This window comes from Seriola lalandi, unplaced genomic scaffold (genome assembly GCF_002814215.2).
Source record: "Seriola lalandi dorsalis isolate HSWRI2012SDOR001 ecotype SW California unplaced genomic scaffold, Sedor1 jcf7180002054834, whole genome shotgun sequence".
Classification (NCBI taxonomy): Eukaryota; Metazoa; Chordata; class Actinopteri; order Carangiformes; family Carangidae; genus Seriola; species Seriola lalandi.
This window is the reverse complement of record NW_019525387.1, coordinates 317,962-340,389: the sequence shown is the minus strand read 5'-3', so window position 1 is coordinate 340,389 and position 22,428 is coordinate 317,962. Positions and strand designations below refer to the sequence as shown.

Below are 22,428 nucleotides of genomic sequence, written 5' to 3'. Positions count from 1 at the left end.
GTTCAGTTTACTAATATAAGTTTCTCTTTACTCTCAGTAGACATGTTGCTGCCATACGTACAGTAAGGCACAATTATTACACACCATCTGTGACTCCTACATTCTCTGTACTGTACAATTTTAAATACTCAGTCATGACAAACTACAGAACTGCAGTGGGTGCCAGCTCTCTCTTTCAGATATTTACACATCTGCATACATTTAGACCTGAAACCAAACATCTTACAACAGTAAACATTGTGTACAGTCAGAATGTTACACTGTGTCTTTACATTCAAGTACTTTTTGGTCATGTTCTTTTGGATACATTTGATCAAATGAGCAACTCAGGATCAAAACAGCCGTATAGATATGAAAATATGTCTCTGGATATCTCATATATACAGAACTGCCACATTCATGATCAATAAATCCTTCTTCAGCCAGCTATATGATCATATGAGGAATGTGCTTTTGATTATATAGCAACAATAGGAAGACACTGGAAAGAGCTGCAGCTGTATGTAGTTATTGATGCTATTTTCCAAAGCAGTTAAGGTATATTTCAACATCTGCCAGCCCTTCTACTGCCTGTGTGCATATACTGTACCAGCTAAACTGTATGAAAAACAAAACCGCATTTTAATACAACTCTATAACAATGTCAATCAAAGGTGAAACAAATGCTGCACAAGTTCTACAAAGAGTTTTCTCTGAGTAACCCATGCTAATCGGTTCACCAATTAATGTAGCTGCATACACACTACTATATATATATATATATATATATATATATATATATATATATATATATATTTTTTTATTTATTTATTTAAGAGAAAATAAATAACTTTAAATAAGTAACTTAAAATACTACAAACAATGACTTTTGTACGAAAAACATTCAAGCCCTCTCTTTCGCTTCACTTACCCCCGCCCCCACCTGTGGATTGATTCAGGGGGTGTTTGCAGGGGCTGGTGCCGCTGTCGCCACCGTGTAGCGTGGGAGATGGAGTCCAAACTTGCTCTCGATGCCAGCGAACGTGGCCACGGCCAACCTGAAGCCTCCGATGTGGTCGGGGTTGGGCGCCGGCAGGCTGATCCGAGACTTGGGGGTGGGCTCCGAGCCAGCCGGCTTTCTGTGGTGTGGAGAGAGCGAGAGAGACAGACGGAGGACGAAGCCAGAGGCACAGTGAAACAGGAGGAGGAGAAAGGCAATGCAAAAAGGTGGTGGTGGAGTAAAAGGCAAAACTGTTAAACAACATAAACATGGTGCAAGATGTTATTTTAACCAAACAGGGCAGAAAGTGAGTGTTCACAGACCGGAGTTTTATTATTATTATTATTAAATCTTAAATTAATATTATCGTAGTAAACACAGTTTCACCACAGAAATAAAAAATCTTGATAGAAAATCAAAGGTGGAACAATTAAAAATTTCTCCCTTTAAACAGAACTGAACCAAATCCCTCAGTGATTTCACACCGAGCTCTGTGATTCGCTGCCAACACGTCACGGACAGCAAAGAAATACAGATGAACTCACTCCAAACCGCACTGACTGTTCACTGGATCTGCAGTTGATTTTGTTTCACTGTGAGCCTTTGGGAGAAAGGCAGCTTCATATAAAAGTAATGAGCCATCCAGCCAATACATGCGTGTGCAACACAGTCTCAGCTGTCCATTAAAAGAAGAATTTTTTTAGTCATTTCTGAGAGGTTCACTGCCTCTGTTCCCCATTGGACCTTTTAAACATCAGAGAACTAGAGGATTATTCCTGAGAGTGACCTATTTGGACGAGGAGAATGAGCTTGTTTCAGTCCCAGTAGTGGGGGAGCGTACGTGTACAAGTCTGTCTGACCTGATCACAGAGCTGTAAAACTCTGGAGTTTGACAAAATTGTCACATCCCGACCTTTGAGCAAGGGCTTCAGTCTGTCAACCTATGTGCACGGAAATTATTTTTGGTCTTGTGGCTTTTCTTTTTCTGGGATGAACGAGATGTAGTACTGTCTTCAAAAAAAAAAAGAAAAAGGAAAAAAGAAATGTCTGAGATTAGGAGATTAGGGGAATTGAAGTTTTGGTGCAGCTGAGAGTTTTGTAATGACAGAAACAAGTGAAGGTAGTTAGTAAAACAGATTGAGACTTACTGTCCTCCAAAGTCGACATAGAACCAGCGCTGCAGGAGTTCATAGGTCACAAGAGTCACTCCGAATTGAGGCGAGGACCGAAACACTCGAGCTGCAGGAGGGAGTAGAAATGAGTTTACTCAAATTCATAGACACACAAGTGTATAATCAAGGGCTTAGAATTGGGCACAATTAAGTCTATTTCTTGCATTTATATACATTTAAATCAATCAAGCAAATAATAGATTATGATTAAATTATCATAATATAATAATAATGGTAGTATAACAAAAAAATCTAAATGCAGTATAGTTTCTTTTCATTTCCATGTGATGCCAAACTTTTGGGCCATCTTACATGGGATGAAAAAACATTGAACATCAAAAAATGTATCTTACAGTAACACATATAAAATCAAAATAAAATAAAAGGTTAGGTGCAACATTACATGTATGTCTATAAACCTTAAATATATATTCAAATGACATATATTCATGTGAAGAATAAAAGAAAAAGTAAAGTGAACGACAGAGGACAGAACAGAAAAGCTACAAGCTTAAACTTTATCCTGATAAATGGCCTTTTCTTTATCTGCCAGATTTTCTGGCTAATTTAAATGTTTAGTCTGTAAACAGCCAACTCACTCTTAAGCGATCATTCATGTTTACAAAATAAAGTTTTGTTTTTATCTTCCTAAACAGAATGTTGCCTGGTTCCCAGTAAAAACATCACTTAGACAGTACTTGGAACAAATCAGCTTTCCTTCTTCCACACTGACAAACTGTCCAGTGTAAAGTTTGTACATGTAACAAGTCCGTACAAACATATTATTAATGCCCTACATTCGAATGACATTATAATATGTTGAAAATATGTAAAAACAAAGAGCACAGTCCTTTGCTGCTTTATCTGTTCAATTCTAGCACCGTTTTAGGAGAATATTATCCATAAATAGAAATACAGATTAAATCCTTTTATCCCCACAAAAGCATGAGGAGGTGATGCAAGTCCTTTTTACATCCCTTTTCCTTTTCTCAGGTTGTATACGGCCTCACAAGCTCCACCATACGTCAGGTCAACCTGTATGTAGCCTGAGAGGCAAAACCCAGGCACAAAAAGGCTGCAGGGCTGTTGCGGCTGCTTGTAAAGTGTATTTTTGTGAGTAAGGGTAATAACTGAAGGCGACTCACATGAGCATATCTACATTTTTGTCCAGCTTTATGAGCTTCTCTCATCTTGTTTATGGCAGCCGGACTGAAAAGCTCAGAGATTTTTGTAAAATCAAACTTCTAACTGTAAAAGTGTGGGGGTTGGAAAAAATGGGTTTGAAATTATATTCACAGCTCTGTTTTATGTCATTAGATGTTTTCTTTCATGAATGTACCTCCAGCTCCTTTCCAGAAAGCGCGGGGCCCCTCTTCTCTGAGGATCTTCCAGAAGCAGTCCACCAGGCCACTGTAGGTGGTCTGACCGGCGCGTGCCGCCACCTGTAGCCTGGTCTTGATCACGTCTGCTGGGGTCACCAGAGAGGCTGCTGGCATGCCTGGACACAGAAATGCAAAAGCTGTTCAGACTTGCGTGATGTTGGATGTGTTTGATTCTAAATAGAGCACATATTTAAAATCACTCTCAAACACATGAGCTGATTTGCAGAAAGCAGCCATCAGTGACTGACTGAAATCTTGCATATCATCGTAATTGCATCTGATAGAGTGGTTTCAGCGCTCTTTGTTCCCTCTTTTAAAACACGTCATCTTGGAACTTGACCATCTTGCAGCAAGTCTGCCGCATACGTACACTATACACAAGTAGGGGCCAGTTCCTATCACTTCGACATCGACCAATCCATACCACCAGCGAGGCCATTATTTAATCTCTACTTTTTTTCTTCCTTTCCTCTCTCTCCCACTTTTCTTACAGGCATTTGAAAGGGGCCAGACAATGGACGGTAATGACAGCAATGCACACTGTGCCCCGTGCGCCGCTGAAAGTGACTAGCTGACTGAAGGGAGTGACTGCAAAGTCCCCACTCCAGCCACTTCAGCCATGAATGGGCTCAATCATTGATGGCTCGGTCATTACCATCAACTGCCCTCTTGACGATTTAGTCTGACTTCTTGGTTTTTGTAACGGCCAAACGAGCTATTCAGCAAGCCTGATCAACTCAGCATTAGGTAGCAGACTAGCAACCGGTGGAGACTGACCACCTGCACTGAACTGAGGAGAGGAGAGGGGAGGGATCTGAAGTATAGCTAATGTAGTAACTCTGACCCTGCAAATGCAAATATTAACAATTGCAGTTTTGAACTGCAGAATAATGGCACAGTGGTTTATCATTTGATACCAATTCTTTTTAATTTGGTATAGGGACATTCTATTGATACTATATCCTCAAATATCAATTATTTAACATTTCTTTGAAGTCTTAAAAGTCTGAGATGAATATACAGTATGATCATAGGGCTGAAACTATTATTTTCATAACAGATTAATCCTCTTAATCTATTGATTTTTATAGCCATATAAATTTGCCTCAACATGCTTTACAATCTGTACAGTAGCCTATATGGCAGCTTCTATCCTTAACCGTCAGTTCTGATAAAGAAAACCTCCCAAAAAAAAAAACCCTTTAACAGGTAAAAAGTGGAAGAAACCTCAGGAAGAGCACAGAGGAATGGTTCCTCCTCCAGAATAGACAAAGATGCAATAGTTACTGTATATAAAGTAGCAAAATTACATTATGGAAAATCAAGATGACAATATTACTACGTCCAAACAAACATAATGTCAAAATATGTGAAAAACGCCCATCACAATTTCCCACAGGTCTTGGTGTCTTCAGAAATTTTGTCCATAAAACAGTCTGTAGTTAAAGCTGCTATGTGCAGGTTTTGTACACAAACAAAAATAATGTTTAGATTCAGTATTTCTCACCAAAAACCATCATGTTTATCCTTGAGATCTTAAAAAAAGTGCTGAATGCATTTCCTTCCTCATAAAACATTTACAGCCCATTTGAAAAAAAATTTTTAAAATCATGCATTTCTCACATCCATGTTTGCTTGCTAGCAGTCTTCCTCATCTTTCCCTTTGTGTCATAACGTGGCAACGCACCGACAAACTGGGGATCAGTGGAACAGCTTAATGTGAACTGTGCCACCGTGTACTGAATTGTGCCACCGCGTACATTGTTCGATAGCACTATTATTAGTGGTCAAAAAGCCCACAGGACACCTTTAACATTTGTAGAAAACGGAGAAAAGCAGAAAACACTGACTTTTAAGAAGCTAGAAGCAGCAAATGTTTGAATGAAAAGTGACTCAAACGATTAAATGATTATCATAATAGTTGCAGATTACTTTTCTGTCAGTTGACAAATCAACTGTTTCACCTCTACATGACTAGAATGATAATATTACTTTACCCTGTCATGAGACACAAGTGAAAACATTTGACTTGACGTCATTAATATTCATTCCAAATTTCATGGCAGTCTGGACAGTAGTTGTCAGGATACTCCTTTCACCCCACAGCCAATAAGACCAAAAACTTTCTCTCACGTACAGAGTTAATGTCAGTTAGAGATGGCCAACACTATGTTCTTCACAGAGCAGACTAATGCCTGGCTAAATAATGCTGTACAAACTGAGCGTGTAATTCAATTTCCTGTGCTGACTGTAAAACACTAATTGCCAGAATGCTGCAACCGCTGATAAATATATGTGAAAGCGGGATGATAAATGTGTCGATGTAACGAAAAAAATAAAGAAATCATGAGGCTCGTTTCAGCTCGGAGTCTGTGGGCCGTGGCTGCCAGTCTTGTGGTGAGAAACCAGAGTAAAAATGAAGGAGGGAGGGTGGATTTATGATTTTTCCGTGTTGTGCCGTGCCTCTGCGTCAAAAACAGAGTGCTGCTGACACATCTCTGAGGATTCAAAACAAATATTAAGTCTTTTATGCAAATGCTCTAAAGCTTTTTAACTTGGCAGGAGAGTGCTGGGCTGTTATTAGTGTTTTCTTTAGGATAAATCCAATATTAAAAGTCTGCTTTGAATAGATCATATTTTCAGGGAGATGATAAAGTTGTTAAGTCATCAGTGGATGTTTTGGTCCTTCTGGTCTCTTTGCTCATGTCTGTGGCCAAACTAATGCATATACAGGGCTGTGTATATTCCTGCAGCGTGAACATGTATAAAGTATGCACAAGCATGTTTGTGCTACAGTGTGTGCTTTCTCGCATACATGTGTATGTGCATGTACAATATATTGGGATTGGAAAGCCTGGTTGGCAGGCATGTGAGGCGCTTCCCTGCAGCAGAGCTCCAAAACCCCAGTCCCCAATCACTGAGCAGCGCTCTAATTAGCAGCTACCGCCATGGAGCCTGCGGTCAGAGGCTGCCTGGCTTCCAAACTTTGAGCTCTGCTACTGTTACTGCAGGCTCGTGAAAGTCTGAGGAGAAGGCAGAGTGAGACCTGCTCGCACTCTTTGTTCAAAACTGGAGCACACCAAAGATTTTATTTCCTAAACTTCAGGGTTGTGCACATTGTGTCAGGGACTGAAGCTGACTTTTCTGGCTCACAACGGACAATAAGATATTTTACAGAATACTGTATTTTCATGAGAAAGTCACAGGCACACTCTACATGGTTACGTTATTAAAATACAACATGGGTTTATATATAGATACAGTTTGTCAACAATTACAATACTGTAATAATTGATTGAAGAAAAATGCAGCCTTTAAAATACCTGATTATAAATTTTATAATTTTTCATTTCTCTATTGATAATCTTTTTCTCTCCTGATACTGAATAACAATCTCTCTTTTCCCCAAATCTAAAATCTCTTCTCACACTGTAGACATCATTTTTTTGAAATGTAACCTGAGGACAGGGATTGTTGTGCTGCTAAAAACTGAGTAATGGATGTAACTGATAGTAAAAACACTAAATTCTATAGTGACATTGATAAAGTAATTGTATTTGATTTGGATCAGTCACATCTGGACAATAGCTGATCCATCTAACACGGTCAGTACTTTCCAAATAGGTGCAACTCTATTTCCTCACCCCAGAATGAAAAATTATTGTCCTAATCTGACAAATCCATAAATTTCTTTCTAAATCATGCTGTACAAAAGGCACACATAGATGCTTTTGATTTTGACTGTTTTTCAAGGACAGTGTGGGTAACAGTTCCTGCCCCTGTCTGCTTGAGTTTAAGGGCAGTAACGATGGTTTAGTAAGAAGGACTTTACCTGCCAGAGCTCCAGCAAACAGCATCTTGGCTGGCCCTATCCTCCCGTCCTCCTCAGTTAGGTAAGCCTTGGTGTGAGCATAGCAGGGAAAGTAAATGGCTGAGAAGGGGATGTCCCGCAGAAAACAAGCCTTGGATCCCTGAAGAAAGAGAGTTAGAGAGGAGGAGAAAGAGGTATTTTAGGTCATAATATTGGGTTTAGAGTCAAACTCTCATAAAGAGAAAACAAAGACAAGTATAAACAGAAAGGGGAGCAGAGAAAGAGTGATGGGGCTCAGAGAATTCAAACCTTGACTTCTTGCTCTGGGCTTGGAAGATGGATTGTGTTTTTTTTTTTTTTTCCAGCCACAATATGAAATATCAACTGTCTGTTCACAAAGCAGACATTCAAGAATCAACTGATGTCACCGCCAAAGAAATGATTTCCAAAAGACTCCTGGATCTCTTTTGGTGGAGTGAAATATTGACCACAACATGCCAGAGAAATCATGTCTCTGCATATGCAAACGATCTGTGTCCACAGCAGCAGGTGAGGGAGGCAGCTCCAAGAGCAAAGCTGACAAAAGAAAAAAAAAAAAAAATTGTGGGAAAAGCAGAGAAAGACAGACTGGCTGACGAAGATGGCTCCTTGTCTGCCACTGTAAACAACACTATATCATCAAGCCTATTAAGTTTCCTGCTGTATTTCAAGCCTGTTGGCACGGTGCCACCGTCTTGATACAGCAACTACAGTCAACAGAAGGCGTTTAAAGAGCTGGGCAGGGTCTCCCTGTTTTGGATAGGCTTCATTTAACTCCTATGGGATAATCCTTTAGTTCCTACACACACAGGCAGAGAGAGACAGAATTGGCAGATACCTGCGCTATCTCTTTCCCTCTCTTTCCTCTGGCACTTCTTGTCTGCCTGTCCCTCCTGCTCACTGACTGGGGCCCGAGCGGCTGCTGAAAGCTGGGAGATTGTATCGAGGCAGGACAGACAACCAGCGTCACAGGGACTGGGACTGGAAGCCTTAATATCAGGGTGCTAGTGTTGGGTTGGGTAATGCACTTGCAGAGCAGCAGCTGAGTGGGAGTGTGTATATACAGTGCTTTTACACCAAGATGAAATGCAATTCAGAACAGGCAAAATGCCTCTGATGTACTTCTACACATAAGTAGACTTATATACAATGACTACATATATTTTAAACATCATCTGGATCCATATTCTTACAATGACAGCTTTCCCCCTGTGATGAATGGTGGCGCTAGTGCGTTAGCCACCCTACCAACCGGTAGCTCCACCAGCGGAGGGTGAGCGTCAGGATAATTACCCTGACAAAGGCTGCTCTGTGCCTGGGTGCAGCCCCTCCGGAGCCAGCCCGTCTGGGGCTTGCAGGCTGAAGCTCGTCTCCTCCCCACCTCCCCTCCACCACCACCACCAATACCGCTACTGCTTTCTCAATGCACTTTGTCTCCTCTTTATGCATGGACCAGGAGACGAATGCAATGAAGTGTGCATGCACGCATTGACACACACTCTTTTGGGTAACGTAGCATTCTCTCAGACTGTAGTTATATGGACACTCCAACATGGTCATAAACTGCTAGGAGTGAGCACACAAGCACTCAAACACAGGAACAGTAGGCAGGTAGAAAGAAACAAGAGGAGGCACCACGTTCTTTTACAGCCTTGTTAAGAGACCCAAAAGGTTTACATGGAATTTGCTTGTGCTGACCGGTGGTCACGTCAGCCGTGTAGTAAATAATGGGCAGACAGTCAAAATGTATGTCCTGTCTAAGGAAGGCTTGATCTTCATTGAAAAACTGTTTACTACTTAGAATTTGACAACACAAGTGCCATCGTTTTACTTAAATAAAATGAGGCAAATTAATCCAACCCCAGGTATGAGATTGACATTTTCACAGTTGATTGTGTTTACAGTCGAGGCAGAATCTCTCCTGCCAAGCTCCATTAGGATTTATTTATGTAATTTAATTAGACATGCTCTGTTTCACCCTGAGGGCTAATGTCCCTGTCTAGCCAGTTAAGCTGCTAATGTTAGCGGTAGCCACAGCTCGTTCACTGACTCCTACAGCTCTTCTGTCTAAGTGGTACCATCACAAAAAAAAACAAAAAAAAAACACTGTAACCGTGCACCTCACTGGCACAAACAGACTGTCGTAGGAGTCATAATATTTATAGGGGAAGTTAGAATAAAAATACAGGAAATATTCTTTAAAACACACCAACACTATAATATTGCTATATTAGCCCATAAAATGACACTGTAATCTTTCACACTTTACAATGCGTTGGTGCATAATATCACACAACACTAATATGTTCAAACAGTGCACTGTAATTTTTAGCCCCTGTGCCATTGAAAAATACCAATTATGGCAATTAAGGTTAAATACAGCTTTTAACATAAATTGTGCTTTTTTTTGCTCTTGAACAGAAGACCACATGGAATTGTTGATTTAAATGATAGCTGATGTGGGGTAATGTAATATGTATAATTGTACAATAGGTAATAGAAGAATCACATACAGTATGATTTACACAACAGTAATGGCAAATAATGGATTGTTGTGAAGTTGTGAGAATGGATACTGGACATCTGGCAATGATTTGCCAAATAATTTAACTTGAATTTAGCGTTACATAAAATATAGCTCTGGGCATCCTCCAAGGGTGTACCTTTCATTTAATGATAAATGTGATTTTCAATTTAAAAATTGGAAATCTCCTGAATACAGTGATGTTTTCTCTCCAAGTCCTCTATCATTAAAGTAGTCAAGTAGTCAATGTCCAGTATCCTTTGACTTATATGTTACTGTGATCTGATCTTTTAACTGCTTCAGTGTCATGACTTGTCTCTAAGTGAACATTTTAAACACTGCATCTCCCGTCATCTTTTCTGGGAAAGGAATTAATGAGCTTCATGCTGACAAATCACAGCGGACAGAGACAAATGAAAAAGGGGGTTTGTGAATGTTGACTGACATGAAACCAACAGGCTGCTGTTCTGTTACAACACTCATCAGTTTAAACCAATGCATTTGAAATATATATAATAAGACATCAGAGCATTTTATTTTGTAGAAACCCCCAAATGCCCACCTGACCTGATTTCCAAGGTTTCAATTAGTTTGCAATTGCAATATTTAACACTGTGAAAAATACACACATATCACTTTCACACCAATAGCGCAAGTTCAAGCTAGCACATAGCTAGGCCATTATTTCCAATGGAGAGAGTAATGGGGAGAGTGCTCTGCCAGGAAGCTGCGTGACCCATAGCAGCACACACTACAGTGATTTCCTATTAGGTCAAAGTTCAACTAAATTGAACAGTGACCTCCACTGTGTCCAGTTGGATACTTGAATTGGTGGGTCTGACAACTTTACCAACATTTTTTAGGCACTTTATTCCTTTATAAGACAGTGACAGTAAAGAGATGACAGGAAATGATGGTAGAGACATGCAATATGGTCCCCAGTTAGGGACATGGAGTCCCTAGTTCAGCGCCTTAATCCCTTGGCCACCACAGCAACCCGACAGTTATAATTTTACTGTGGGAAAAAAAAGTAGGAAAGTACATTTGTGCATCTCAGAATTCTCTTGTTATGTAACTCTACTCTCTAATCCTAAAAGGACCTGAGCAAAAAAATCTCAAGCATGGCAGAAAACACCAGGTTAGAAAATAAATTTTGTAAAGGAAAATTTTTATAAAATTAACTGCTGAATCCTACTTTCTTGTGGGAAAAAATCTGTTTATATTTCAAAAGAGAAGTTGGATGATTCTCTCTCTAATTCTGCATGTGCTTATTAATATATAAACATATAAACATTGCATTTATACGTTTATATGTTAAAACTCTGTATTCTGCGCAAATCTGATCTAACAAGATAACACCACACTTATTCTAATACTGCAACAGAGTCATGAGAAAAGGCATTTTTGTTAAGGTGCAATATGTGGATCAAACATGGGATCACACATCGAGCCAAACAGCTACACAGAAAATGCATGTGAACTGCATCAGCTGCACATGAGCCTTTAGTGTCCAGTTGCATTTTGTGTGATGATCTTGCACCTCTGACCTCATCATTGTTTCCCACCTTGTAAAGTCCGAAAAAGCCGAGGTCCCTGATGACGGACAGGGCGCTGACCCTCGGCCCTGTGGTGATCTCTCCAGCCACCTGCAGACGAATCTTTACTATCTCCAGAGGGTTGGTGAAGATCACCTGGGAGCCGCCAGCCTGAAGGAACACAGTGAAAAAAAGAAATCAACAGAGTGAACTTAGAGAAAACAGAAAAGGATTAGGTACTGATATAGAGATATGCTGCTGCAAATTAAACTCAATTTAAATGTCAGTTACGACAATGATTAATGTGAGATTTTGTGTGTTCCACTCAAGACAGGTGTTCATTTCAACATTTCAACATGGCACACAAAAACATTATGACACAATCAAGAGAAAAAAATTTTCTGTTATCTTGCTTGTACACGCAGCAAGTGATGTAACTTAACAATAGTGCCGCCTCAGCAACCAGCTGCAAAACAACCGCGTGAAGAGGAGGAAAGTACAGGAGAGTGCCGGGAAGTCCAACTGATGCAGTCGGGTCTGTCAGCTGTTTGTCTTCATCACACAGACCCTGCGGGGACTCTCTGACTTCTCTTTTACTCTCTAACCTCTCACTTTGCACTCTTCTGCAAACCTGTACTTGTGAAGGGAGGGCAACAATACTGCAGCAAGTTCAGACTGGTTCCTCTGCCTTTCAGGTCGGCAGGGCTTTTAAGTATTAGAGGTAACTGCTGTGGTAGAGTTGTGGCAAGACAAATGGTTAGCTGTATCTAGTCAGGGAGGATGACATGATGCTTCTAGATACTGAGAAATGTTTGGAGATTTTTACTTGGAAAATTGACTTCTCCTGACTTAATGTTGTTTAATCATTGTCCCTCTCTCTGTCTCTGACTTCCTCTCAAACTATCCCCCTCATCTTCTCTAATACTGTGTCTCTCTCGCTGCAGTTGCCCATGGTTACTGTAGCTACAAGCAAAAGGGCGGCACATCGCAATTAGATAGCAATCGGTTGCCATGGCGCCATTTCTGTCTTAAATAGGCCTAGTCTGTTTGTTGTTGTTTCTCTCCTTTTCTCCCCCTACTTCATTTGCTTGGTTATGAATGATGGATTGTTCTTGTCGCCCCTTGCCTTACGGGAAGGCATCAAGCTCCAATCTGCAACACGGGCAGTTCTTTTTTGCTAAAAGTCCCTCAGTTTTAAGTGTTGCCATATATTGCCTAAGAGAAGAGAGGGAGGAGGGAGAGACAGAGATCATAATCGTCTCATTGAAGGTGTGTGCAGCAGCTTTTTTTTTTTCCAGCTGAGTGTAGTGGGCTACAGCCTCCCTTCCAGACCAAACGAGAGGCTGTGAATAGCAGGAGGGCTGCTGCTCCAAAGCCGCTACATCTCACAGCTAACTCTTTATGACTTGTTTTATGGAAATAACCTAGTTGATTACATGCTGGCTAATAGCACAAGCATTAAGAGGCTATTGGCTCTATCCCATAGCAGGGTTGGCTGCTTCAATTGGATTCTAATGAGACTGGAGATGGAGATGTTGTTTACTCAAGGAGGGTAAACAACAACATTGTTCAGAGAGATGAATTCACAATTATACCTGACAACATGAGATAAAAAGAGTGACAGTGCAGAGCTTTTTTTTTCAATCCCACATTTCTATCAAATAATTCTGGAAAAACCTTTGAACCTCGAGGACAGAGAGGGAGGCGATTAGAAAAGAGAGAATCAGACAAATAAACAGAGAGAGCTAATGAGAGAGAGAAGGATAGTAAGAAAGAAACAGAGAGAGCAGTAGTCAAAACAAGAGAAGTGAGGGAAGGTCGAGGTTGAGGCAGCGAGGTTGAGGGTTGTGATTATGGAGTGACAGCGTCGGCGGCTCTCTGATGATTCCCAGGTAATTACAAGGCAAGGTGATCCTTAGAAACCTGGGACGTCAGCACCTTATGCACGCATCACAGCTCCTGGCTATGTGTGTGTGTGTGTGTACTGCAAAAAGAGCTTAGTAAAGTTTGAGGAACCCCCCCCCCCCTCTCACCACTCACTTAAGGCCATACAAGAGATTAGCACCAGCTAAACACATTACCCGACATCCATAAATAACAATCACACTTTCATTTGGACCTAACAGCCTTCATGCTGTATGTGCAGGTCCATGTGTGTGTGTGTGTCTTAGATTCAATGATAATGTTTTCATAATTCATGTCAGGCTTGAATAAGAAACCCATTACAAAGACTTAAATCAACCATGCAAACCTGTGATACATTTACAATGAAAATGAACAAAGTATTGGTGTATTTGGACTCACAGTCTTACCCCCACTCTTCCTTCAGCAATGACCCAGTAAGCATTTTGTGTAACTTAAGTCCTGAAATGCAGGCCAGTAACTGCCAGATAAGCATCCAGCCAGCTCAGTCAACGGAGCATGCCATTCTTACCAAATAATCATTAGAAACTGGCAACCCGCACTGGAGCTTAATGGTGCTGAGCCACAGGTTTAGAGAGGGGAAAGAGGAGGGAGCAGGAGGAGGAGGAGGAGGAGGTGAGGACAGGGAAGTGTAGGTGAGAAAAAGAGCGTATTTAAGAGGGCAGAGAAGAGTGAAAGGTGATAAAAAAAGATAAGCAATAAGAAGAAGAAAAAACAAGGACAGCAAAGAAAGGTATGAGGCAAAACAGCACATTAGAGGAGATAAAGAAGTTGTGTTGAGATACATTTACTACACAGAAAGTGAACATAAAACATTACTAGTCCCCTGTTCTTTCTCTTTCTTTTGCTTTATAGACTGTGGATCTGAGGCCGACACTGTGGTCCAAACCAACACTTTCACAGCTACCAAATGATATAAACAGATTTCATGTGCTGTGGCTGGAGCCTCACTAAAACAGGGTTCAGGAGGGTTCGACTTCTATGTGTGAGTGTGTCGGTGTGTGTGTGCTTGTGTGTGTGTGTGTGAGATAAAGTGGCAGGCAGAGTGCAGTGCCAGCACTAACACCGGGGCCTCAGCCAGGATGAAAGGAGCTGTCACGACGGCTCACGGAGGAAAAGAGGAAAAATCCATCCATCCACACTCCTCTCCACTACATTTATCCTCTCCCTCTGCCTCTGTTATGGTTCTGCTTCTGAATCCATATGGGTTGTATAAAAAAAAAGGCAACCACTACTTTTCACACCCAGTACAGTGGAGAACACTTCTTTAGTATATTTGCTTTCCTAGAGTTACTGTACTGTTTTATTTCTGTCTCTTTCAAAAAACAAAATCGCCATCCAAAATTTAAATTACAGCAAATGTACCATGTGAAAACATTTCTTAAACGTATTCCAAGAACAAATAAGGTCAATTGAATGTGCCTGAGTGGAGCTAAACCCATAATGACTTGTGTATCCTGAAATACTTTGCTTTAGTGATCAGCATCAAAAGGGGCTTGAGTGAAAGACCTTCTTTCATTTGCTCGGCCTTGGAGGACTCACTGTGTGTGTGTGTGTGTGTGTGTGTGTGTGTGTGTGTGTGTATGTGTGCATACATGGATTGTGGTTGGACTGTGACAGCTCAGTGATCAAAACCTATGATGGGAGGGGAGCAGGTAACAGACTGGAGGGGGGAGGGGGTCTCAGGTAGCAGCTGCTGTCAATCTTGGTCTCCTCCTTGTAAGTGTACACACGCGTGTGTGTGTGTGTGTGTGTGCACCTGTGTGCTCTTCTGTTTGTCATACATGCACACACTCTTGCGAGTGCGATGTACAGCATGTGCGTTTGCTCTTTCATGTGTGATCTCTACACGTTCCATCAACAAGCAGCGACTGCTGGCCTCCAAACAGGTCAGTGTCTGTCTGCTCAACTGTCAGAAGGGCGGCACTCAGAAAACAGGTAAACATAGTTAAGAGATGTATGCTGCCTTGGTACTGTACACACTGTCTATGTAGTGCACAGCATCATTTCTGCACAGTGCACTTTGAGGAGCCATGATGATGAAGAGGGAGAGAGAGGCTCTCCATGTTTGGATTTTTAAAGGAGAAAAAAAAAAAGGTGGATACTGAAATATGTAATGTTGACTGTATTGGAGCCAAATACTGGCACGCTGTTGTAAACATGCTGAATATATTGGGACATATTCACACTGTCAGAGAACTCGGAGAAGTTCTCAGAGGGAATCTGAACAAGAGGATTCAATCATTCCTATACCCACTGTTTAGTTGTGAAAACAAAATGTTGCGTGGAAAGCAGTGGCTCTCAATAAACCAGTCCTATTACTTTATTATGATTTATTGTTAAACAGCTACAGTGACTCAGCTGTGCAGTTTGTTGAGATTACTGCTTGAGATGGTTAAATGACTTTGTTGTATCGCCCCTTTTTGCAGTTTAAGGCTTCATACATGTAAAGGGCACATACTGAAGTACCGTGCTTTGTTGTAGATCTTACATCTTATCACCAAACCACTTCCATACTGTTCTAATGAACTTCTTAACAGCAGAGCAGGCAGCAGCTTTACTGTTGTTTTCAGCCGAGCTCTCTGCTGCTCTATGCAGCCATGACATAAATATGTCAACACCATGATATGACAATTTTTGATCACTTTAAAAAATCTGGCAGTATTAATATGAATGATATGATATTGCACATCTGTATTTGATTGGACTGGACTCGACAGTTGATGTTATAATTATAGCTCTACTATGAAAGTCAAAACTTTAAAAAGGGTAAAATAGTTAGGATAACAGAAAATCTAAATGGTTTATTACCATTGTGGTCACTCTTTTGGAACTGTCTCTGAGAGGGACGTCTGCTTATAATATTTTCTTACATAGGGTCTTGGCTAAATGTTTAGATTGCTGTGTCTTTTGAGGCCTCAGGCTGTAAAAAGCTCCTGTATCTAACACCAAATGGTCCATTGGTTTAAATTCTGTCTAGGTTGTGAATAGGGCTGGGCAATGAAATGAAAATTATCGCAATATAATTTTCTTCAATTAAAATAAAACAAATGGTTGATAAATATTCAATATAATTAATTTTCATTCTTAAGATTGCATGCACAGAAATTAATAATGAACTGCCAATCACATCGCAGGAATATTGGACAAATTAGGTTTTAGAAAGGTGAGTAAGTTAGGTTAGATTTTATCATTATAATTGCTTTAAATTTTCTACCTCAGATTTGAAAAATGTTCCACTGGCAAGTGTTTGTCAAGTACTGGGCATGAAGAGTAGTTTAAAACCAATATCAACTGGTTTTCGACTGATATTAAAACTTCTATAATTAACATTAATATTTTTGGCCAAGTCGACCTGTCCTAGTTGTCGATGAAAGACGAGCTCTGCAAATAAGCCAATAAAGTCTCATTAGAAAATGTAACAAATGTTAACAGCTGATTTGACACTTACACATCCACCAGCCAGGATCTCAGCACCCAGAGGGACTGTGCCATCTTTCTGTCTGGTCTTTCCTCGCACAAAGTCATTCACCTGGAAACACAAAGTTATAGTTTCATACAAAGCTACTAAAGCTGGTTCAGCATAGTATAAATATAGTTAATACACTATATACAGTATTTTCTGTACAACCTGAGATGTAGAAAAATCCAGTGCACAAATGATAATCCTACATCTCACTTCTAATGTAATTTGGTTTGCACTGAAAGACACCATTGATTTTATTTATCAGAGGACATTATAACTAAGTTGTGTTAACAAGCATTAACCATTAGATATATGTTATAATGACAACAATATTGACACCACTGCGTACCTCAATGTTAAATGCTTTAATCCTTTTCACAAAGATGCCTGATAGACAGGTCCCAGATGCAGGTACACTGGAAGGGTGCTCACAATGTAACTACAGGTGACTGTATGTAACTGTAGGTCATCATTTCCATCTAAGCGTGTTATGTGTGTTGTATCACATTATATAAAATTGATCTGAGAAATTAAAAGGATAGAAAAACCTCATGGATCTCTGTGTGAACGTGCATGTGTCTAACGCAGTGACTTACTGTAAGCTTTATGGCTTTCTCGGGCGCCACACCCAGTAGCTGTGGTACCAGACCTATCATTAGGAAACGACGAAATGATTAGAAAAAAAGACTGCTGTGGTACCCCTCCTCACACACACACACACACACACACACACACACACACGCATATACATATACCACTTCCACACAGAGTCCACATGAAGTGTGGCTTCCTGCTGCATGCGTCCGACCCTGCAAGATCCCCCAGACGCTAATGAAATCTATTGATGTGGAGTGTGGGGACATCAGAGTAGCAACAAGAGAGAGAGGAAGAAGGGGTAGAGAGAGGATGAAGAAAGAGAAACTGCTTCCCAGAATAGGAAAAAAGGGCAGAGTATAAAACAAACCAACCAAAAGTTTACGCAGACCTCAATTACAACCCAGAGCTGGATAAAAATAAACAAAATAATCACAACAGAGCACAATGAAACTTGGCCCCCTACCCAGCCTCTAGGCAAGACACACACACACACACACACATACACACACACACACACAGACACACACACAGACACACACACAGACAGCAGACAGGCACACACGCACGCATGCACGCACGCACGCACACACGCACACACACACACACACACACACACATACATTTCCTCAAAGTTACAGACACAGTTAATAGTCTACAGTAGTCTGTGTGTAGCAAGGCCACACACACACATAATCATATACTCAATTTGGAGCTTGGTGAAAGGACCAGCCTGGACCTCATAAAATGCAAACCAAAATCATTTTCTAAATTTTTTTTCCAACTGTTTGCATACTTTCTTCAACACAAAATATATGTGAATACACACAGGGACTTGGGAACATGCAACTTCTTTTATTTCAAAATAATCCCTATAAAACATTTTTTTAAACTGTTAAGATGTTTTGTTAGATCCTGCCATCGAACATCAAACAAAGGTAATTGTGCCAATTTTGCACTGATGATTTTAAATTCCTCCTTCAGCAGATTTTCCCATAAGTGAACACACTTTCAACTTATATTACATAACTACCGTTTGGCTGTCAGGATACCTGTCTGGCTATCTATCTGGAGCCAGACCTGTCCATGTCTACGTCTGTGGAGCCATTCCTTTCCTGATGGCCTTTGTGTTTCCCACAGAAATTCAAGCATTCAAGTTTCCTCTCAGGAGCCCGGTGCTGTCAATCAAAATCATGGGATTTTGAAAAGGCCCCGCCACCGTTCCAGGGGACCATTTTTCAATCCTCCTTCAATCCTACCCCAACAATACCAACCTAGACACACTAACCCCAGTGTCTGAAGACGGGGCAGGTAGTCATTAGGGATGTCATGCCCCGGTATGTGCGTACCTGCATGCCCAAGTAGCCACCTGGATGTCCGTGTGTGCGTGTCTACATACTTGCACATCTGCTCAGTGTCTGTGTATGAGTTTGTATGAGTGTGTAGGTCTAGACGCACGACATCACCGCATCATGACACAGGCCTAAAGGTATGTGGCCTTGCGTGTGATGTTCATTGTCCTGCTCTGAAAGTCCCCAGCCAGTCGGTAATCACTTCAAAGGAGACAGGTCAACAGAGAGGTGAACTCACACCGCCCTCCTGTCCCCCATACACTTTTCTTCTCCTCTCATCTCCTCTTGCTTCCCTTCTCTTTTATTGTCCTTACTACTAGCCTCTTCTCTCTTTTCTCTCATCTCAGCTCCTTTTTTGCCAAAACCTGTTTTGTGAATTTGACTGTCAGTGAGTTGGAAATACTGTTTTTGGAGTGTTTTTACGTAAAGACTCCTGCAAGTATAAGCAACAGTAGCTTTTGCACAAGTACTGCAGGATTAAAGCATCAAAGACAGTATCGACTGTGCTGTTTACAACCGTGACTGCAGGTCAAAACATTCATGCATACTGACCTCGGTAGAGTCCAAAGAAGCCCTCATAGCGCACCACCTTCTTGAAGCAGTCAAAGCTGCTCTTGTACATGAGCTCTCCCACCAGGGAGCCGCTGCTCCTCTGGTTCTGCATGCGCGTCTTGACCAGATCAATGGGGTACACTGCTGTGGCACCCACAGCTACAGACAATAAAACAAAAGCTTTTTTTAGATACTGACCACATGTTATGAGGGTATTATCTGTTTATTTCAACACACAACTTTCACTTAAGTACTTTACTTTTATGACCATGCCAGCATTGCCTTCCCCCTTGCCTCAACCAACACCCATGTCCCACTCTTGTGCATACATCTTTGTGTTTTACAATTGAAGCCAACAACAATAGAAAATGCTGAAAAAATGAGTAAGAGGAGTGAAGAGTAGATTGGGTCATATGTTATTTGATGACTCTAAGCTACTTTTTCTTTTGAAAATATGTTCAAACTGTTTGGAATAACCTGAGCAAAGTTCAGCTACAGATGTAGATTAAATTGTTGGTTCACCAGTGAAAAAATACAATAGTTTTCTACTCAACAGCAGTTGTTGAGTAGAAAAATTATTTTGGAGGTTACATATTATGCTGAAAGTGAGCGGAACCTCACAATTAGAGGTCACTGATTATGCTAATGCTAAAATCTCACAAACATGCAAACAAAATTAAATTCACCTTCATAATGTTGGGGTGAAAAACTACTGGCAGTGATACTACTCGAGATACCACTAGGTGTTTTTGCAATTTGGGTGAATTGACCCTTTAAGAGGAAGAAGAGGTAGAGGAGGAGGAGGAAGGGGAAGTATGTGGGGGTAATGTTAAAAACGTCAAAGTTTTTTGAGTTCAGTGTCTTTGGCCTGTCAGACGGACACAAACAAAAAGAACCGACCCAAGGCGACAGACTTAATTAGAGAGAGACCAAAGGAGAAGAAGGGATGGCGGACCCGTACCTCCTTATTAAGCTGTCTCCCTTGGGATAGAAGGAGGAGGAGAAGGGAGGAATGAAGGAAGGGAGGAGGAGAAGACAAACAGTGGGGAGTCTGGAGCCAAACACAAGGCCTAGGCACCACCCTTCACCCCCACCTTCATCCTCCCTCTTGTGATCACTCATACAGGTACAAAAGAATCCACACAAGAGGGTTTTCCCATGGCACGCAGAGAGACGAGAGACGGGACAGAGCGAGACAGAGGGATGGTAGAGAGAGAGAGACTGAGCGAGAACGAGAAGGAGAGGGAGAACTTCTCTTTAAGCAGGGGAGTGACCGTTGCTCTTGTAAGCAAGCAAAAGGGCAATAGAGGGGCCATTGTCCTCTCTCTCTCTCACCCTTTTCTTATGAGGACAGTGGAGGGCGGGGGGGGGGCAGGTAGGCAGGCAAACAGGTAGGTGGGTGGTGGGTTGAAGGTATGCAGGGAGCCAATGGGGCGTGACTCTTACCCCCTGCCACTGAGCCAAGGGTGAACCTGTAGACTGACTCTGCCACCTGGACCAGGATGGGGCGGGAGCCGTCACTGCCCAACTGCTGCTCACAGTGGAACAGAACAGATTAAAACAGTTAGAGAGACATGCCAGTAGACAATCCACAGTTTCAGACATTTCTCTAAAACATTCCACATGTACTTCATAAAACGTTGCATGCCACACATCTAACTCCACCACCCTGCAAGATAAAGGGCTATTAAATAAAGAATTTGTCACACAGGTTGTATAGTGTTTGACAGGAAGTCCCAATTTCATGATGGACATTGCTTTTAATCATAATGGTCATTTACTAATTATGCTTACAAGAAATGAGAGTAACAAAATGTTTTTAATTGATGAGTGCACAAATAAACATACTTTAAAATCATATTTTCTACAGTTATTGTGTTCATTATTTTTTTGAGTAACTGTTTAACTGACTATGAAATGTCAGAAAATGGTGAAAAAAAACCTGCCATCGTTATTTCCAATAGCTCAAGATGACGTCTTCACAATGCTTCTCAGATTACAGAGCTATAGAAACAGAAAAGCAGCCAATCTTCTCATTTAAGAATCTGTAACCAGACATGTCTTTGGCACCTTGACTTAAAAAAATAAACAAATACTGACTTAATTTTTTTGTTGATAGACTAATCATTTTAGAACTAGACAGAGTAACTGCTGAAAGCAACACTAAGTCCTGCACAAGTGATCAGGTGGTGAGTTAGGTTAGAAATTAAGAAAAGATCGGAGTGTTTTCTAGGTTTTAAGACTGTTGCATAAAACATGTAAACCTATTAACCACCACCTAATATCTACTGTTGTATCCCTGCGCTGAGCCAAAAAAACAGTATGATCAACTTTCTGTGCAACTGTCTTTTCCTGTGCAATTTCTATAAAGTAAATATCTAATATTTTAAAGTATAATATACTATTTATCAATATATGTAAACACACACCCTTTATTATTTAATTTACAATTACTTATTTCCAACTATAACTAGTTAATTCTTTGCACTTCTCCACCTGAAACTAAGCAGAGATGGTTGTATTATCTGTTGACGTATTTATTGTCAGTGCTTAATTCTTTCTTTCTGCATTAGAATGGCAGTTTCTGTGTAACTGAATCTGTCTTACACTAGTCTGAAAAACCATTTGTCAAATAAAATTAGAATCAAAGTGATCTGAGAGCAGCAAATTGTTAGTAGCATTAGCCACACAGTAACATTAGCCACACTCCCTCCTCCACCTGAGGTACCTGTTGCCTTGTCTGGTCTGCCCAGCCCTGGCCTCTCGACCCTGGGGAGAGGGGGGGTGCAGTGTGGTAAGTATGTGTGTGTGTGTGTGTGTGAGTGTGTGTGTGTGTGTGTGTGTGTGGGTGAGGGGAATGGGAGTCTCTAGAACAGGTCCAACTGTCAGAGAGAACCCCAGCCCCACCCCCACAATTCATCCTCAGAGGTTGCTTCCTGCCCAAACGTCCCCTCTACACAAACTCTCCCGTCCTCCTCAGCTCTGTTTGCCTGAGGACTACTTGGCAATACTTACTGTCAGGATGTTTGAGGGAGAAAGAGGGAACAAGTTAACAGGACATAAAGAGAGAGAAAAGGCAAACCGGCAAACATGTAGAGA

General features: G+C 41.0%; 1 protein-coding gene across 1 annotated transcript in view; it reads right to left on the bottom strand.

Annotated features, from left to right (window-relative positions):
* Window positions 1–6: 6 nt before the first annotated feature.
* slc25a13 (solute carrier family 25 member 13) overlaps window positions 7–22,428 on the bottom strand; it is a 47,052-nt gene continuing 24,630 nt past the window's right edge. Inside the window, exons 10-18 of the mRNA XM_023426654.2 lie at window positions 20,776–20,860; window positions 19,330–19,488; window positions 17,428–17,480; window positions 16,817–16,897; window positions 11,473–11,613; window positions 7,366–7,504; window positions 3,491–3,649; window positions 2,128–2,218; window positions 7–1,118 (exon numbers count right to left, since the gene is read on the bottom strand). Coding sequence (XP_023282422.1) covers window positions 935–1,118; window positions 2,128–2,218; window positions 3,491–3,649; window positions 7,366–7,504; window positions 11,473–11,613; window positions 16,817–16,897; window positions 17,428–17,480; window positions 19,330–19,488; window positions 20,776–20,860 — 1,092 coding nt within the window. The 3' untranslated portion in view covers window positions 7–934. The remainder of the gene's footprint in view (window positions 1,119–2,127; window positions 2,219–3,490; window positions 3,650–7,365; window positions 7,505–11,472; window positions 11,614–16,816; window positions 16,898–17,427; window positions 17,481–19,329; window positions 19,489–20,775; window positions 20,861–22,428) is intronic.